Raw genomic sequence first — 19,694 nt, 5'->3', positions numbered from 1 at the left:
AGATCATTTGTTACGGAGCCACTTGTCCTGGCTGTGTGTTTCAGGTCATTGTCATGCTGGAAGACCCAGCTACGACCCATCTTCAATGCTCTTACTGAGGGAAGGAGGTTGTTGGCCAAGATCTCGCGATACATGGCCCCATCCATCCTACCCTCAATACGGTGCAGTCATCCTGTCCCCTTTGCAGAAAAGCATCCCCAAAGAATGATGTTTCCACCTCTGTGATTCACAGTTGGGATGGTGTTCTTGGGGTTGTACTCATCCTTCTTCTTCCTACAAACACGGCAAGTGGAGTTTATACCAAAAAGCTCTATTTTTGTCTCATCAGACCACATGACCTTCTCCCATTCCTCCTCTGGATCATCCAGATGGTCATTGGCAAACTTCAGACAAGCCTGGACATGCACTGGCTTGAGCAGGGGGACCTTGGGTGCACTGCAGGATTTTAATCCATGACGGCGTAGTGTGTTACTAATGGTTTTCTTTGAGACCGTGGTCCCAGCTCTGTTCTGGTCTTTGACCAGGTCCTGCCATGTAGTTTTGGGCTGATCCCTCACCTTCCTCATGGTCATTGATGCCCCACGAGGTGAGATCTTGCATGGAGCCCCAGACCGTTTCAAATAGTTGTTCTCCCCACTGTACATAATTAAACCACATGTGACCACACATTGCTGGGTGTAATAATATTATGGCAAGAACAGCTCAAATAAGCAAAGAGAAATGACAGTCCGTCATTACTGAGTCAGTCCGGAAAATATCAATTACTTTGCAGGTTTCTTCAAGTGCAGTTGCAATCACAATCAAAAGCTGTGGGGAAACTAGCTTGCATGAGGGCCGCCACAGGAAAGGAAGACCCAGAGATACCTCTGCAGATGAAACTTTCATTAGATAAAAATATTTCGGCCAAATAAAATGCAGAACACACCATGATGTTTTCCAATAGAACAATTTAACCAAAACTCATTGGCAACAAGTTGTCTTTCATCTGGCTAGGTGTTCCTGTCTGAATACTGCGGGCTTTTTGCCAGTGAATTTAGCAAACATTTTAAGTTACAGTTAAGGTGTTGGGTTTGCTGTCCCTCAGTCATTCACTGATCTATAAATTGTATTCCATACAAACAATAGTCTGTGTGACAAAAATGGACAGAACTCAGCCTTTCCAGCTTCTCTACTAGGCTATATCACAACACACACTCACAAAATCAGACATTGGTTGGAGACAACCTTTCTTAATTAATGATTTGTATGTTGATTTTATGTACAGTGGATATAAAAAGTCTACACACCCCTGTTAAAATGCCAGGTTCTTGTGATGTCAGAACTTTTTCCACCTTTAATGTGACTTATAAAGTGAACAATTCAACTGAAAAACAAACTGAAAATTTTAAACTCACAATAACCTGGTTGCATAAGTGTGCACACCCTTAAACTAATACTTTGTTGAAGCACCTTTTGATTTTATTACAGCACTCAGTCTTTTTGGGTAGAAGTCTATTAGCATGGCACATCTTGGCGTGGCAATATTTGCCCACTCTTCTTTGCAAAAGCACTCCAAATCTGTCAGATTGCGAGGACATCTCCTGTGCACAGCCCTCTTCAGATCACCCCAGAGATGTTCAATTGGATTCAGGTCTGGGCTCTGGCTGGGCCATTCCAAAATGTTAATCTTGGTATAGCCATGCTTTTGTGGATTTGGATGTGTGCTTAGAAATGTTGTCGTGCTGAAAACTGAACTTCATCTTCAGCTTTCTAACGGATGGTTGAAGGTTTTGTGCTAAGATTGCCTGGTATTTGGAACAATTGATAATTCCCTCCACCCTGACAAAGGCCCCGGTTCCAGCTGAAGAAAAACAGCCCCAAAGCATGCTGCCACAACCATGCTTCACTGTGGGTATGGTGTTTTTTGGGTGATGTGCAGTGTTGTTGTCTTTTGCGCCAAACATATCTTTTGGAATTATGGCCAAAAAGTTCAACCTTGGTTTCATCAGACCATAACACATACTTCCACGTGCTTTTGGGGGACTTGATGTTTGCTTTTGCAAACTTCAGCCGGGATTAGATGTTTTTCTTTGTAAGAAAGAGCTTCCGTCTTGCCACCCTACCCCATTGCCCATTTATATGAAGAATACGGGAGATTGTTGTCACATGTAGTACAAAGCCAGTACTTGCCAGAAATTCCTGCAGTTCCTTTAATTTTGCTGTAGGCCTCTTGGAAGCCCCCATGACCAGTTTTCTTCTCATCTTTTCATCAATTTTAGAGGGATGTCCAGTTCTTGGTAACGTCTCTGTTGTGCCATATTTTCTCCACTTGATGATGACTGTCTTTATTGTGTTCCATGGTATATCTAATGCTTTGGAAATTATTGACTGATATCTTTCAACAATGAGATCCCTCTGATGCTTTGGAAGCTCTCTGTGGAGCTTCCATTTTCTGTGGAAAATGTCAGGAAAATCCTACTAGAACAGCTGAACTTTATTTGTGATTAATCAGAGTCTCTTTAAATGATGGCAGGTGTGTAATGACTTCTGTTTAACATGGGTTTGAATGTGATTGGTTAATTCTGAACACAGCCACATCCCCATTTATAAGAGGGTGTGCACACTTATGCAACCAGCTTTTTATTTTTAATTTTCCCTGTCGAAGACTTCAGTTTGTTTTTCAATTGAATTGTTCACATTATAGGTCACATTAAAAGTGGAAAATTTCTGACATTATTTATCTTTGTCTCATTCTTTTACATCACAAAAACCTGGCATTTTCACAGGGGTGTGTAGACTTTTTATATCCACTGTATATATATACACAACAGTAAAAGCAAAGTGTCCCATACAAATTATAATACAAAAGCATTTTGCCATTGTCAGATATGTATTAAGTATACACTCAGTGAGTCAATACACTGTCTAGTTGACAAAAATGTACTTCTAAAGCAGGCATCCAATTACTGTTTGCTTGAATGTTAAAATAAGTTAAATAAGTGATCTAAGACATTGAACGTGGTATGGTTGTGAATGTTTCCAGTGGGCACGCAAGCACCAATTTTGCACAATTAAGGAGTTGAAAAACATTGCCTAGTCTGACTAATCTCAGAAAAGTTACCAGTGCAGTCAACAGACATCAACCCAACAGAGCATATTTGGGACACGATGGAGAAAGATTAATTTAATGCTGTCCAATCCATGGAACCCAGCCATGGTGTGGAATGCACCTTGTAGAGTCTGCTGTGTATGCACAGCGTGCTACATTTTTCCTGCACTAGGTAGCAGTAATGTGCTACCACCTCTACTGAAAGCAGATACACTACTGTGGCAAAAAGTATGGCTCGCAATTGCTGTTCCACTTCATCCCAAACGTGTTCAGTGGGGTTGAGGTCAGGGCCTAGTGCAAGCCGCTTGAGTTCCTTCACACCAACCTCGTCGAACAATGTCTTTATGGACTACCACTTCGTGGCTGGGCTGTTGTTGCTCCTAAATGCTTCCACCTCACAATTATAGCACTTACAGTTGACCGGGGCAGATCTAGTAGGACAGAAATTTGACAAACTGACTTGTGGCAAAGGTGGCATCCTATGACAGTGCCACATTTGAAGCCACTGAGCTCTTCAGAACGACCCGTTGCACTTTGTCAATAGAGATTTCATGCACCTGTGATCAATGGGAGTGGCTGAAACACCTGAACTCTATAATTAGTAGGGGTGTCCACATACTTTTGGCCATATAGTGTAGCATTTGTACATTGTAAAGGTGCGTTTTACTGAAATATTTCTACTTAGTGTAACGGTGGTGGTGGAGAGGAACCAGGCGCAGGCAGAATGCATTCGATGTAGACTTTTTAATCGAAACAAACACGGAGTACAAACAAACTGAATGAAAGTAAAGGGGCTGAATTGAAACAGCAAAATGAAAGCACTCAACCGTTATGTGTGACATACAATAACAACAACAATGATGGACAAGTGAGGGGAGCAGAGGAGAAACATTTAAACACATAGTGATTTGGGACCTGGTGTTAGTGATGATGGGAGACAAGACCATGAATGAGTCCAGGGTGAGTTTGTGGAGTGATGGGAAGTGGGAGTGCACAGCACGGTGGCGCTGATCCTCACCGTACCATGACACAAAGTGTAACTCAAAGCTAATGATATATTCTTGATGACTTAAAATGTTTGTGATACTTTCACTCACTTTTTTAAGTTCAAAATTATAATGCTCCCAGCATGCTCAGTTTCTGGTTGATATTTTGGAATAGTTTTTTTTATCTGTTTTTTGTATGTACATTGACTGATTAATTAACCTTATATACACAAACCTCAAACATAATTTAATTCCTGCTTCTCGCTGTTAAAATATATACTGAATTCTGACAGGAATCACCCATTACTTTGCAGGCTAATGCCTTGCAGGTAGTGTTGTAAAATTCTGTTAAACTTCCCAGGTTTTCCAGAAATCTCAACAGAGGCTGTGATTTCTTTTTTGGAAATCAGGGCATTTCAAACAGTTGAAAGTTTGACTTTTTTTTTTTTACTTTGTCTCTGATTAAAATATTCAAATGTATTGTATATGCCTAATGATGGCTAGCTATACTGGCATTATTTGGTCCTCATGTTGTCAAACACCAACAACAGATGCCAAATGCAAAGCCTAGAATCTGGAGCAGACACTGGCCTATGTTCATTTAATTTAATCAAACTCATTATTTCCTGCATGGTTGGCAATGTTTACATTGCATTAGTTCATTTGACAGGGGACTAAGGTCTGTCTGAATTATATTCAGGATGTATCTTTTTGGATCCAAGGAATGCTCTCTCTTATTTTGCTGGTATCTTGTTGAATCTTAAGCGGGCCCTAGAATGGTGACCACAAACTAATCTTCATAAATGGGCAAACACAGTCTCCAAAATTATATATATTATTACCAAGTTTAAATGCACAAACAAAAGCATCTCTGATTGCATTTGGCAATAGGTTGGTTTTATTTACAAGTAAATCTATACAAACAAGAGAGTTTAATTGAAAAACAATGTTATTTCATCGTGATTGAGGTCAAACTTCCAAATATGTACAATGAAGTGTGTTTGTTTGTGTCTGTGTCCATGACATTCTCTTCAGTAACAGTACAGCAAGTGCAATGCAATCTTCCGTTCCTCATCAATTACAAACCAATTTCTATTTACAATGCATTCAAAGCATGTTTCAGTAAACTACACAAATCCGGCATGATCAATAATCAATAAGCATTCAAGATCCAAAACAATACAAATAAACACACAAGCATGCATGTGCCAGAATATGAACATGACCAGAAGAACTTCATGAGTGATAACATTACACATTCAAATGCTATTTTAGTGCTTAAACTACAAACATGTTTTTTCTCCAGTGATGTACTACAATCTATTTTAATAATCTTTTAAAATAAAAAAAACTGTCAAAAGAATAAATTAATACAATTATAAATAAATAATTTTCTGTTTGTTGGTCATTTGTTACTTATAACAATATTATTAACAAATTGTGTCTGACCGGAGTGTGGTATATGGCATATTGGTGAGCTATTACCCCAGAAGTACCTTATTGCTATTATAAACTTCGATATAATTAGAATAGTAAACAAGTCATTTTACACCATACTCCGGATATATTGTCTGACCACTGTTTTCAGCCAATCAGCATTGAACACCTAAACTACACAGTAAAAAAAAAAAGTACTGTTCTAATTGTGTTGGAAAATGGTTTATAATAGGAATAGGGCACATTTGTGGTATATGGCCAATATATCACAGCTAAAAGCTGTATCCAGGCACCTGAAATTATATCATGCCTAAGGAAAACCTTTAACCATAATGATGATATACTGTATTCCCTCCTGTGTAATTGCTCAATAACACCACAACTTATCTTTTTAAATATTGGGTATGTTATGTACCAGTATACTGAATGCATAATCATGCCATAGAGTCTGCCTTGTTGGTGGGACCAGTATGGACAAGCCCTGGGGCTAAAGTGCTGTGCAGTACCATACCAGAAATGTACTATAGTCTTTGTTTCAAAATGCTGCAACAGTTTCTCACCTCCAGAGCCTGGGAAATGACCTGTTTTTGCATCTAACCAAGATATGCATACACAACCTCAATGACTGAACATTACTTTAACTCTTTCTGTGCCTGTAGTTGAACTCCCAAACCATTAAAAAAAAAAGTTTTAGTGATCAACTATATTCACAGAAAAAGTACAAATAAAATAAGTCTACATGTAAACACTAAAGTCTCCTTTAGGTGAAGTTCCCATTTATTTAGCCGAGTTATCAATTTATGTGAGTACCTTATATTTAAAAGACCTACAAATCGTTAATAGACTATTATCCTCAGGGAGGATGTGTTGCATGAAAGACCATGCATTGGTTGGGTGAAAAACCTGGCCCTTTGATGCAACCCCTTTGAGAATGGAGATGAGAAAGACTGAGGAAAGGGAGAGGGAGAGAGACTGTGTTTCTAAACATGGCCGATAACATGTGTTTCTTAATCCAGATCCAGGGAAACCAAAAGGATGTACATTTGCCTTTTTTGTCCTTGGACTACACACCTGATTCATCCAACAAAATGCTTAGAAGTGGATTTTTGAATTAGGTGTGCCAGGCAAAAACAAAAAGGTGTCCCCCTTTGAGAGTGTTTTTTCAGAAATTAATTCCATAGTTTCTACTAGACTAGTAACTGAAAATCCCCTACAAATAGGAGAAAAGCAAAGGTGTAATAAGGACCTCTTTGGACCAAATACATAAATTACATTACAAGCAGAACATTTAAGGAGAATACCCGCTGTATATAATACACTTTAAAAAGTATGAATTTAACAAACAGTTTTACAATTATTAAGATGCAAAGAATAGAGTAAACAAATACCTAACTTTTTGTATCTATGAAAACTGCAACTGATTAGAAAAGAGGAGTTTAAATGTTTTAAGTGCGACAGAGTATTTCAACAAACAATAGCAGTATTAACACCATGGACAAATGATTAAATAAATAGTCAGTTCTACACATTTACAATATGTGCATGCTTCCATCTCTAGTATGGTTGATTTAAAGTCACAAAAGTTCAGATTTTCACTATTAAAATGTGTCCAATTTAACAAAGACTTATCAAAATAAATATATCAATTTAAAGACACGGTACTAAAATGCTGAAGTTATCCAGCCAAGTGTACCTAATGTGCTGTTAAATACTGTGTGTTATAGTCTCTCCTAGGAAGTTAATGGATATGTACAGAAAAGTATTTAAGTAAAAAGTTGGTTGTATTCTTAAGTAATCTAACCACACAGGATTGTTTTAAATGTATAATTAGATATATTAAATAGTTGTAGTAGCCAACATCACAATGTCTGCAGTAAGTAAAACTGGACAAAAATAGGACTGTATAAGCATAAATTCAGCGTAAATGCGAGTCAACCGAATAAAACCCAGGATGTGTAAGTAAAGCTCAAAACCCTAAAGCTAAGTAATGGCAGACCGCTGTGACAGGGGCCATCATCAAAGCAGTCCTCCCTCACAAGTGGGGTTAACTCCACGGCTGCACTGCAAAGCCAATGAGACTAAAAGTTTCAGTAACGATGGATCCAAAAATGCTGCAGGCTGGGGGAAGGCTCTCTCTGCCCCCAGCCCACCCTCCCTCTCTCTCCCCAAGCAGTGAATGTCTCTCTCTCCTTCTGTCCATCTCATACAACTGTGCTGACCGACGGGTCGGACAGGTTGAGCTGGCCCGTGATGTCGGTTGGTGGGTACTGCTGCAGAGACGGAGAGAACATGAGAAAACAGTGCCCCAGTCAGACCCCTACAAAGCCCTGAACAGAACTCTCACAAAGAACACCTCCGCTCCATTTCAGTTGAAACCTTTTTTTTTATAACCCCCCGAAGGTAGTTTGTTTAGGAAAGATGGCAACATTTTCTTCTCCGCTGCGGTTTTCTCAGATTGGTAAGGAACATTTGGTATTTTACCAGGTAAGCACTGAGAACACATTCTCATTTACAACAACCTGGGAGCGATTAGGGTTAATCGCCTTGCTCAGGGACAGACATTTCGATTTTTGAGTTACTGGTCAGATGCTCTAACAGCTAGAGCTGAAACACCTGTACATTAGTGTGTTTCTCTGCCTAAGGAGGGTTATAACATGACTAGAGTAGAGTGGAGGTAAGGCCCGGGGGGTAGAGCACATTTGAATCAGCCAAAAATGATCTCAACAATTGACAGAGTGGACAATCATTTACTACAGTGGATAACATAAGACAGCCGAGCAAAGCTGAGAAAAAAGTATGAATAATAATTCAACCTTAGAGCAGTCAGTGCTAGTTCAAAGTGCTGTGCAGTGGGACTCTTACTTCCAGGCCATATTTCACTGTATTCCAGTGGAGCAGAGTGGCTGATTATAATGGGCATCTACAGTGCTGGGTAGAAACATACCCGGTACATGCAGGTGCTCAGTTACTATGGCAACTGTGACTTTGGGATTGTGTAACGTCGTTTTAATCTGCCCAGGGCTTGGTGGCAGGTAACATACTTGACAATGGTAAGGATTGTTTCCTTCAGCAATTGATACAGTCGCAGTGTCACAAACCGTTGCAATTGCTCTGGATTCTTCCTTATCTATTGCAAATATGACCATGAATTGATCTTGGAAAATATAGTATGCATTTGTTGCCGTCCTTTAGTACCAAACCATACCACTGTGCTGAGTCATGCTCTCTACAAGACAATGATTTCATCAGTGTTGTTTCCAGCATGTCAAATCAAAATCCAACTTACTTCGTCATGGATTCCAATTTACAGTATAAAGGATGGAAAAACCTGATTCACAACACATCTTTCAAACTTATAGGACAAAGCCTTAAATACGGTTTTGGACTATAAAGTAGGTATTTTCAGAACAAGGTAACTTCAGTACAGGCCAATCATAATCCAGTGTGGACCATTATCCATTTAATCTTTACAAAAATCCTGAATGAAATACCTGATGAAATTGATTACACCTGTCACTCAGTGTTGATGATTTTGTCTCTCGCATTTTAGGCTGTGTTGAAGCTTTTCTTCAAGCTTGCAAGCATATTGACCTTTAGAAGTTATGATGTAACTACAGAGTCAAGGGTCAATATGCTCATTGGATATTACAAGTGTACAATAACAATGGCTCTTAAAAGTATTCACCCCCTTTTCCACATTTTATTTTGTTACAACATGAAATCTAAATGGATTTAATCAGTTGTTTTTGCCACTGATCACTGAACACAAAAATGCCCATGATGTCAAAGTGAAAAATAAAGTATGCAAATTGTTCTAAATTAATTTACAAACATAAAACAGATTGATTGCAAAAGTATTCAATCCCTTTGCTATGACACACCTGAATGAGCTGTAGTACAACCTATTGTCTTTAGTAGTCACATATTTAATAGAATGGAGTCCACCTGTGTGCATTCAAAATGTTTCACATTATTTCAGGTTAAATACACCTGTCTGTGGAAGGCCCCATAGTAGGTAAGTACAATAACTAATAATACAACATCATGAAGATGAAGGAACATTTAAAGCAAAAACTTTTTTGGAAAGCAAAAAAGTTTTTGGGGCCTCAGCGCTAAGTGCCATGTTAGATGCTAGCCTCACAGTCAACATCATCCTGAGAACAACCACCCTATTGTGAAGCAGGGTGGTGGCAGCTTCATGCTATGGGGAAGCTTCTCTACATCAGGGCCTGGACCAAGGCTTGTGAAGATAGAAGGCAAAATGGACAAAGAAATCCTGGGAGAAAACCTGCTGAAGTCTGCAAGATAACTGGGGCCTGGGAGAAGTTATTTCTTTAACCAGGACAATGACCCCAAACATACTTGAAATACTTGAAAATTGCTGTTCACCAAAGGTTCCTATCCAACTTGAGAGAGCTTATACAGTTATGCAAAGCTGGTAAAGACTTTTCTGTTTTGTAATGTAATAATTACACAGGAATTTGTAGATTGCCATTATGGATTTTTTTTGTGTTGATCAGTGGCAAAAACTCCTAATTGAATCCATTTAAATGTCATGTTAATAAAAAAAGCATAATGTGGAAAAGTGGGGTTGAATATTTTTGAGAGACACTGTACTTCCCTATCAGCCTGTCACTTCAGTGCCACTCAAAGGGTGCATAGGTAACAGCTATAACAAATACTATCAGGCCTGATAAGTCCCAGCAGGTGCAGAGCAACCGGGAGCCCAACTTACACCTGATTGTCCACTCATCTCACACATTATTTTGCTGGTGTTTTTCTAGTAAATATAAAGTGTTTTTTCTTACCGTTCTTGGTGCACCTTGCTAACCGCTACTCTCTGCAATTGAACTGTACATTTTAGGTCACATTGCCCTGGGCGCTGCTGATTTTAATTTATCAATGTGAGGTTGCATTCTGTGATCCTTTTCTGTCTAGACGCCAGGCTCTATGCCTTTCTCTGCTCGTTTGTGGTGTGTTCTACGCTTTGTCCTCGCTCATGTTGTTTCGGCCTCTTCTTGGTTGATCCCTTTGGGATGTGCTTGGTGTGTTCGGCTTGCGACCTGCTTCTGCTGTACCTTTCAGTGGCATTGAAGTGACTGACCAAAATGGAACGTTTGGTTATGAATGCAACTTTCATTCCCGGAGAGAGGGAAGGAGGTGTCACTCCTTCTGGGCCTGACGTGCAGTCCTGAAATCAATGAGAGCAAGTGTATGCTAAGTACTTCCTAGGTCTTCCTGGCTGTCTCCCATGTAATGGGACTTGTCAGTCGTGACTGTATTTGTTCCCTTCTGTTCCACATGTTTCTGCCCCTCACTGGCACCTCATTCCCTCCCTCTGGGAATAATAGATGTATTCACATCCAATGGTTATAAAGGACCTATCCTTTACATGTATATGTTGCATCATAACAAGGCGTACCACCACACCTGTTAAGATGTACTTCGGGGAACTGCTGTTAATGGTATCACTTAGAGCAACCCCTGCTGGCCAAAGGAGGACCAGCAAAAGAGAGACACTACCAGGCTGCATATGACCACTACCACAATGAGTTTTGTACTACTATGATTACTACTACTTAAATGATTTATCTTACTACTACTACTACTACTACTACTACTGAAAACACAATACTTCACATGCTAGTAGAGGGAGAGAGGAGCAGTGTGGCATGTGGGTGAGGGACACTGACACTCAAAAAGTCCATTGATAACCATTAATATAAAAGAAGAACACTTATATAAAATAAAAAAATAATGGTCAAAGACTGAGAATGGTACATCAAGACTGAGATGGTAATTCCATCTTCTCCGCTCCATAGTTGAGACCAGTTCTACAGAAACACCTCCAAGACAGAGGAAGTGGTGAGTGGGAGAGTTGTCCTTTTCGATTCGGGTCAAATAAGCAAAACGCATGTGCTGGTGCACACCCCAAAAAACAGTTAGCTGAGATGCTGACAGGGAGCGTCAACTGTAGGTTGTAAGAATCAACATCTGCACACTCTATATAAGCACTTGGTCATTTATTGGGTAGGCATCAACGTTTCCTAGTCAACATGTCTAAAGTCATGACATTACCCTGAAATAGACATGTGGACTGACAAGCTTAGGTTGTTTACCCAGTATGTTATCGGCAGCTTATACACAGTGTGCAGCTCTTTATTCTCATAGACTACAGTTAAATCAAAAGTAACGTTGAAAATACTAGCTTCAAGATCAAGAAAAAGAGAGAGTATTCAAACAGAAAAACAGACCGACAAAGACCTTTCAGATGTTCAATCGGGCCGGGTAAGTAATCAGGGGAGAAACATAGAGCTTTGATATCTACTGTGATGCTGCGATTTGGTCATCAGCCAGCTAGGTCTGTTTGAACAGAAGGACAGAGAATGTTGTGGGTCACTGGGTTGTCAGTACTGGGGAGGTGCTTCCCCACCAGCAGTGAACGGGCCCTTCCAACAGGACTGTGGAGGAAATAATAGTGCATCACGCCATCATTATGCTGCAGAAGAGCTCCATAGGAAGACAGGTGGATGGAGACGGAGTTGTTTTTTTAAACTGGGTCTAAGCTGCGGACACAATATAACACGGACGCTTTCAAGAATCTCAAGCCAACAAAGGTGGCAAAGAAAGGAAGACAACTGAACCAGCTGCATTTCACCACCTAGAAACAAACCCCAAAAGGTGTGCAAAATGGACACCACAAGAACACTGAAATAAAGCCTTTCGTCAGACAAAATGGTTACAAACGTGACAACGGAAACATGACAAATCAAAAGTATAGTAGGTCTGATAATATGGCTCCATGAGTAAAATCCTGAAATAGATGGTCTGTTGGTAAAAATAGAAATGTTAGTTTGTTTCCAGATCGTTGGACTGACTTTCGCAAAAATGGCAGAACACTGGCGCATGCTTTGAAATTAAAAACAACATCAAGTGAAACAAAAGGAGATAAAGTGCAGGATTTAAGTGTGTAAAAGATGGATTGAATAGGATCAGGCAATAAAAGGAATAAGAGACAAATACACACACACACATACACGCACACACACACACACACACTACACAATCACCAAGAGACAAATAGGTGAAAACCACGTCCATATCATGGGCAGGGAGGAAGAGCAGCCCAAACAAGCAAGACAGACTGCTGCGTTGCCCCTTCAGAACTATAGCCACTAATCCCATGAAGCCAGCCCAGTCTGGCCCTGCAAATACTCTCCCCACAGCCTGCACACCAGCTTCAGATCCAGTCCCTGACCTGCTCTGTCCTGCATCCTGCACTGTTGCCTAGCATCCTGTAGGGGGCGTGGACCTACAGATGGCGTCTGGTTGGATGGCTGATCGATGGCAGACTGACAGACACGTGGCCATGGCTACTGAGCCATGTAGGATGGGTGAGAGGAGCGGGGCTCTCTCTCCATTCAGAGATGGTGATGGTGGAAGGAAAGACAGGAAAAAGAGAGGGAGAGACTGAGAGAGAAGAGCAGACAGAGGCAGACGGAGAAAGAGCCAGAGAAGAGAGGGAAGAGTAAGGGAAGATGTTGTTCCCTTCTTCGTCTCCTTACCGTGTCTTTGGAGGACCTACGTCTCTTGATGCTGGAGGCCAGGGAGGTACTGATGGACCTAAAAGAGGCTTTCTTTTTGGGGTCGGGGGGCTCTGCTCTACCACTTTTCCTATCCTAAAATAAATATATGTAGAACAGTTATTCATATTCTTGGGGTGGAGTGATACCTTGGTCTCAGTCCCACCCACCCGTCCGCCCCCTCACCCTCTGTCCGCCCCCCGCATCTCATTCACTGCCTGATGTGGTACAGAGTGAGTGTTTCGGCACAAAGTCGTGCCTGTTCTATATCGGCGACGACATGAGGTGTGCTCTGCTTTCAACAGTGTGACTGGGACTGCGGCCGGTCCAATCAGGTACTGCCTCTACGCTGTCAGGAGGGCCATTTCGGAACAGGGCAAGACGGGGTAATCCCTGACCAGGCACTGACGCGTCTAGACACCCAAACTACATGTCCCTGCAAATGTATTGGAATGAACTGAGGAGCATGTGTGGATGATACCTGTGTTACGCTGCGTTAAACATCCAGCACATCCTGCTCACACACTCACTCCTACCAGCACAAACCCACACAACCAAATGGACACCTCCACCCCCTTCACCCAAGACACACACCATTTCAAGGAGAAAATAAACATTAGCCAGGACTCGGGAACAACAAAATAGCCAGAATACTATGTGTATCGTATTTCACAGTCAACCATATCAACAGTATTCACTGGAGGTTCAAATCCCTGACCCAGCTTATTGTTCCCTCACACTTCTTCCCGACCCCATTTGAACCATGTTTTTACATCATAATGTGTTAACACATTCACATGGATTCTTTCCTCCTTCAATCCATCCAAGTGCCCCACAGCTGCTCTGAGTCCACTATAGGTACATGGTAGAGATAGTGTTTGTGTGCAAAAAGCTCATATTAAGGTATTCTTACATCCTGAGTCTCTAGAGAGGAAGAGGGCTGCGTAGGGGGAGAAAAGAAAAATAAATAAACATCCATCTTCTTGCTATTAGATCGTTATCACTTTAAGATCCAGAAGCAAAGCCAAGGGAACCAAACAAGCGAGTAGAAAAGCTTGCAAAGGAAACAACCACAAGCGAAGCAGTCATAAAAAAGTGCTCTACGAGGCAGCGGAGCCGCTAAAATGCATACCAACATACTACTGTATATATTGTATAATGGAGTTAGAGCAGAGGTGTGTTCTACTGTATATACTGTATAATGGAGTTAGAGCAGGGGTCTGTACTACTGTATATACTGTATAATGGAGTTAGAGCAGGGGTCTGTACTACTGTATATACTGTATAATGGAGTTAGAGCAGGGGTGTGTACTACTGTATATACTGTATAATGGAGTTAGAGCAGGGGTCTGTACTACTGTATATATTGTATAATGGAGTTAGAGCAGGGGTCTGTACTACTGTATATATTGTATAATGGAGTTAGAGCTGGAGTCTGTACTACTGTATATATCGTATAATGGAGTTAGAGCTGGAGTCTGTACTACTGTATATATTGTATAATGGAGTTAGAGCAGGTGTCTGTACTACTGTATATTTTGTATAATGGAGTTAGAGCAGGGGTCTGTACTACTGTATATATCGTATAATGGAGTTAGAGCTGGAGTCTGTACTACTGTATATATCGTATAATGGAGTTAGAGCTGGAGTCTGTACTACTGTATATATTGTATAATGGAGTTAGAGCAGGGGTGTGTACTACTGTATATTTTGTATAATGGAGTTAGAGCAGGGTTACATAACTATGAGATCGTTCAGAGGGCAGTATGAGTCATGTATAATTAGTTGGGGGTAAGACAGTTTAATCTTCTGGAATGGGATGGTTAGCTAGCTAGAAGGACTAGTAAGAGATTAACAGAGAGTAACAGAGTAGTTAATTGTAGCACTGAGGGAGGCCTTAGATAAATAGGGATGTAAAGGAAGGTGAACTAGTCAGTTAGGACAGGGCTGGCCAGGGTGGTGTGAATTTCAGCTGAGAACATGCAGAAAGGGGCATGGGAGGATGGGAAGAGCTCCGAAAGGTCAGAAAGGGAAGAGAATAAAAGAGGAGACACAGAACACATAGCATGACAGTCAACCCAGGCCAGAACCGGACCCACAAAACATCCCCTCTCATCAGGTCACATGTCTGGGTCTCTGTTTGAACCACCAGTCACCACCCAAACCATCCCCATTCTCATAATGCCACCGCATGAGGAGGTGATGTTATATCGGGTGGTGTGGAAGATGGGTGGAGCTGAGGAGTGATGCACCGGTCACCACTCCGTTCTGAGTGAGAAAAAAGTCAAATCAAATGGATTTCCTGTTGGAAGATGACATCTAGACGTTAGTCAATGGTCACCCCATGTTGAAACTCCATGAATGAGATAAAGAGAAGGCATACAGATATTTAGATAGAAAAAGACAATGTTCATTGTCCAAGCAACTCAAAGCATCATTTTGTGTTTTTCTGATTTTTTGGCAAACATTTAGACTTTCCAGTTTTTCACATGACATCAAGCGAGACTGACCGCTGGTGAAGTGCTGAGTTTGCACAGTCCCGGTCATGCAATGCATGCTGGTCCAGCAGAGGAGAGTGTCCCACTGGATGCATGTGCAGCAGCTGCCTGTCTCCAATTGGAAACGACCGCTACTGGAGTGTATTAGCTCCCACTGACATTTCAATGATCTACTCCAAATATCTCCACCACTTTAAGGCAATGCACTTCTGAATAAGACCTGCTACAACCGAAGAAATCTAACTTACTGCAGCTGCTTTAAAAGTATAGAGATGAGGACAGATTCAGTTTTTTTTTCAGTAGATAATGTTAAAAAAAAAAGAGGTGTGGGTTAGGGTAAATTCCCATTCAATTCCATAAATTTGGGAAATTCATTGAAATTCGAAATGGAATTCAGCCCAACCGTTAGTCTAGAAGAAGAGAATAAGAGGCTGTATTCAATCAAACCTGCATTTCGGTATTTATGCAGTAGCGGTTTTAGCCACTGTATAAAAACATTGATATCGCTGGTTTGAATGAATCCCAGAAATCCGAGCAGCAAAAGAGTGAAGAAGAAGACAGGCTCAAACAGGGTCCTCAGAAGTGCACATCCCTGGAGGCACCTGTGATGGCCAACGTGCATGTACAAACACTTTGCATATGCACATGAGTAGAAACAAACATAAACATAAACATACAAACATAACAAAAACTAAAAAAAAACTAAAACATACGAGCAGTCAAAATGATGCCGACATCTGAACACCTAGGTACTCACAGAGAAAGAAAGGTTCACATAAACTGCCACCTAATGACGGTGATTATTCTGAATGGGTCCTGAGTGGGGTGGAGCATGTACAACACTGTCAGTCCTCTGCTTAATCTCTGGCCTCCGGACACATAGTGATCATCTGAAAAAGCCCCATAACATACAGTTTAAGCTGTAATGACTCGCTTTGCTTCTATACTCCAAGCGTGGTCAAACTTATCCGTGCATGATTCCCCATTTCATTAATTTAAGATGGAAAACTGTTGTTTCAGCATGTGAACCCCATTAGCTTTCGGTCCTATTGAGAACCACGTACCATTTACGCGGATGAAGCCACCTCAGTTCACTGGTGCAGTGATCATCCTTAATTGCGTGAACACAACCTACAATCTGTTCCATATTCCACCGGCCAACAGTTTATGTGACCCTTTTCCTTTCTCAGTGGCTCTGCATGCATTTGTCTGCTGTATGTGCTTATACACCAACACACACATGAAGACGTAGACAACAATTACAACCAGTGGTAGAAGAATATGACAGACGGTCTCAGAAGGACACTGATTTGCTGACACCCACTGGAGTCTGGGATCTTACCGTACCTTCCTCCAGCCCTGCCACTGGTACAACAGAAGCACCGCTGAACTTCTGTGAGCACTTAACCCACAGGACAGGGCCAGGCTGGCGGACACAGCCAGGTTAGAGGCCCATAATGCCCACTGCTCCCGTCAATCCCCTTCCCCTGTTCCCCCAACGCCACGCACCCCCCGCCGCCGCCGGGTGTGGAAGGTGACGGGGGGGTGGGGGCAACGGGGGGGTGGGGCTGGTCGACGTGATGTGAGGGCGCAGGACAGAGACGGGGCCTGCCAGTGCTTCGGATTGGAAGATAGGCGATGGGGGCAAATCATGTTCTTCAGCGACAAGACAGACTGAGAAGCGAGCGCGTAACCACGAGTGTTTTACGCCTGATTAGCCTGTGCTGTTTTGAACAGTCACTGACAGGCAGGCTTTCCCTGAGGGGACGTGTTCAGTGCCCGTAAACCCTGTAGAGGGAGGATACTGGGGGGTGATGTAAATACTGGAATAGTATGGACATCAAGCATAGGGGAGTTGGGGTCAGAAATGACAGTGTAACAGCGCACTGTTACAGCTGTCAAAAAGTGGGACATTAATCTGAGAATCATAGCTGTTTGATTCTCCTTATTTAAATGACTCGTCGATGCCTTATTATCTTGCATCTATTCACCGTCTGACCTTACAAAGCCTAAAAGCGTTATAGCAGCAGAATATAAAGCCTAATTTATACCCTACACAATTATGCAATGCAACAACGCAATTAGCTACGCAAAATGGCCGTTCTGCGGAGTTGCGTTGCATTATACATTTTGGGCTGCAAGACTTTTGCGCATAATTGCAACGCAAGAACGCAGAAGGGCCATTTTGCGTAGCTAATTGCGTTCTTGCGTTGCACACGTGCTAAGATTAGCGTAAGGCTTAACTGGCTCATGCCATGAATGTGGAATGCCTACTTTTGTTTTAGATGTCTTTTTATTCTAGCTTAACTCTTATTGTTTAAGTGAAGGGTGATGTGGGGTGGTGACGGCTCTTGTCTATGTTACGTACTAACGATGGAGTCATCGAAGCGCCCACAGCTTGGCTCCCAGAAGCCTCCTTACTGTCCTGCAGCACAGAGAGGAGACATGGGGGGCCGTTGGTCTGAGGGACTGCAGGACGGGCCGACGACGGCCCATAATGCCTTGGGAATAGCTTCATCGCTGACCGTGACAGCAATCCATGTGTGACTGTCACCAGTTGGCGACATGATCAGACAGGATGCTAATTGTGACAGAAAAAAAAAAGATTGGTCGTACACCTGTATTGGAGGAACCTGCAGGAAGGGCTATGCTGGGCGTGTCTCAGCCCATCTCGGCCCCTCCCCCCCTGGAGGCCAATGCTTACGGGGGGAAAGAGATGCCATACCTGCAGGTTCTTCCTCCAGACGTTGACGGCCGCAAAGGCCAGCTGCATCTGCTTCCTGCGGGCGTCTTTGTGCCGCTTGTAGGCGATCTCAATAAAGATGAGGAAGATCCCTGCTGCTATCCCTCCAGCCACCAGCATGAACACTCCTGTCAGGCAGAGACAGACAGACACAGGGATGGGTGGTGAGCAGACGCCCTGACCCTCGGTCGGAAACCCCATGACTGTGTCTGTGTGAATCTAGTCTATAGGTCAACCTGCTTCCACTCCTCGCCGTCAGCTGCAAACCTGGCAAGTTTATTAGGATCACAGCTGGAACCATTTTACTTCCAGTATCCCACAACAGACCTGAACAGTACACACTTAAAAGAAAAAAAAAGGAATTGGACAAAAATAGCCTATAGTACCTTACCACTGCGGTTTTTGTCCAATCACTTTTAGGTTTCGTTAAACCCAAAAGAAGAACCCTACCTGCCATGTTTTCAAAGGTGAGTGTGGCTGGGGCATTGCTCCGTGAGTCACACTCCTGGTATCTCACCCAGGTTTTATCTAGATCCTCCATGAAGCCATTCTCATGGGAACTGCAGGGGGTGGGGGAGTGGGCAGAGAGGTGAGACAGTCAACCAAAGACCAGGTCATTCACTCCAGAATCTAAATCCCAGATTGTCACTGATACGGAAGAAACAAACATTGACAAACAGACAGACCGACAGAAGGCAGGAATGGGGAGGTACAGAGAGAGAACAGAGCTGACACAGCTGTGTGTCGGATGGGTAAGAAAGGGTAAATTAAAGATAAATAAAAATAACAACATACAAACAATGTTGCCTGGGCTGGGACAGACCTGAGAATGGCCAGGGACACATTCTGTTTCCAAGGGCTGTCCTTGCGCATGCCTATGCCAAAGCCCGAACGGAAAAACAGCTCTCCCGTGGTCACCAGATCGCACTTCTGCGAGGCTTCAAACTCCAGCACCGCAGAGTCCCAGATGAAAGCATGCAGCTTGCTGTTGGTGGGAGGGAGGCAGGGGGGAGGAAGGCAGGGGGGAGGAGGCGGTTACAGTGCAACAGAACAGTGATTGTCACAGCACATTTATGGCTCCCCTCGGGAGTCAGTGTTACCAGCCATGTCTACCGCCGCTTGAAAAATGAAATCCAATGCCGGACGGACGACACGCGTCCCCCATTGGATTCCCCACATCAAAGAAGCCCGTCTGGGATAAAACCTGAAAAAGGATGCTCCTCAGCTCAACATTAGCTCAACTTGACTGGTGCCATGGCTACATATTGGCTACACATTGTATGCAGCTCTGCTCTGGGTCTGAGACTGGTTCTGTCTTGGCTGAATATTGGGCCTGGACCAGAGGGAACGCTGCAGGAA

General features: G+C 42.5%; 1 protein-coding gene across 12 annotated transcripts in view; it reads right to left on the bottom strand.

Moving 5' to 3' along the window:
• Positions 1-4,941: 4,941 nt before the first annotated feature.
• The window catches only part of grin1a (glutamate receptor, ionotropic, N-methyl D-aspartate 1a), a 29,508-nt gene continuing 14,755 nt past the window's right edge, over positions 4,942-19,694 (bottom strand). For 4 of the 12 annotated variants that reach the window (XM_010893968.4, XM_010893969.4, XM_010893971.4 and 1 more), the window contains 7 exons: positions 19,159-19,320; positions 18,786-18,895; positions 18,318-18,463; positions 17,961-18,017; positions 14,008-14,034; positions 13,077-13,190; positions 4,942-7,781 (listed from right to left, as the gene is read on the bottom strand). In XM_010893968.4, coding sequence (XP_010892270.1) covers positions 7,713-7,781; positions 13,077-13,190; positions 14,008-14,034; positions 17,961-18,017; positions 18,318-18,463; positions 18,786-18,895; positions 19,159-19,320 — 685 coding nt within the window. In that variant the 3' untranslated portion in view covers positions 4,942-7,712. The other 8 variants (XM_010893977.4, XM_010893978.5, XM_010893981.4 and 5 more) reach the window with 6 other exon arrangements.

This window comes from Esox lucius, chromosome 14 (assembly GCF_011004845.1).
Source record: "Esox lucius isolate fEsoLuc1 chromosome 14, fEsoLuc1.pri, whole genome shotgun sequence".
NCBI lineage: Eukaryota > Metazoa > Chordata > Actinopteri > Esociformes > Esocidae > Esox > Esox lucius.
This window is presented reverse-complemented; position numbering and strand designations above follow the sequence as displayed.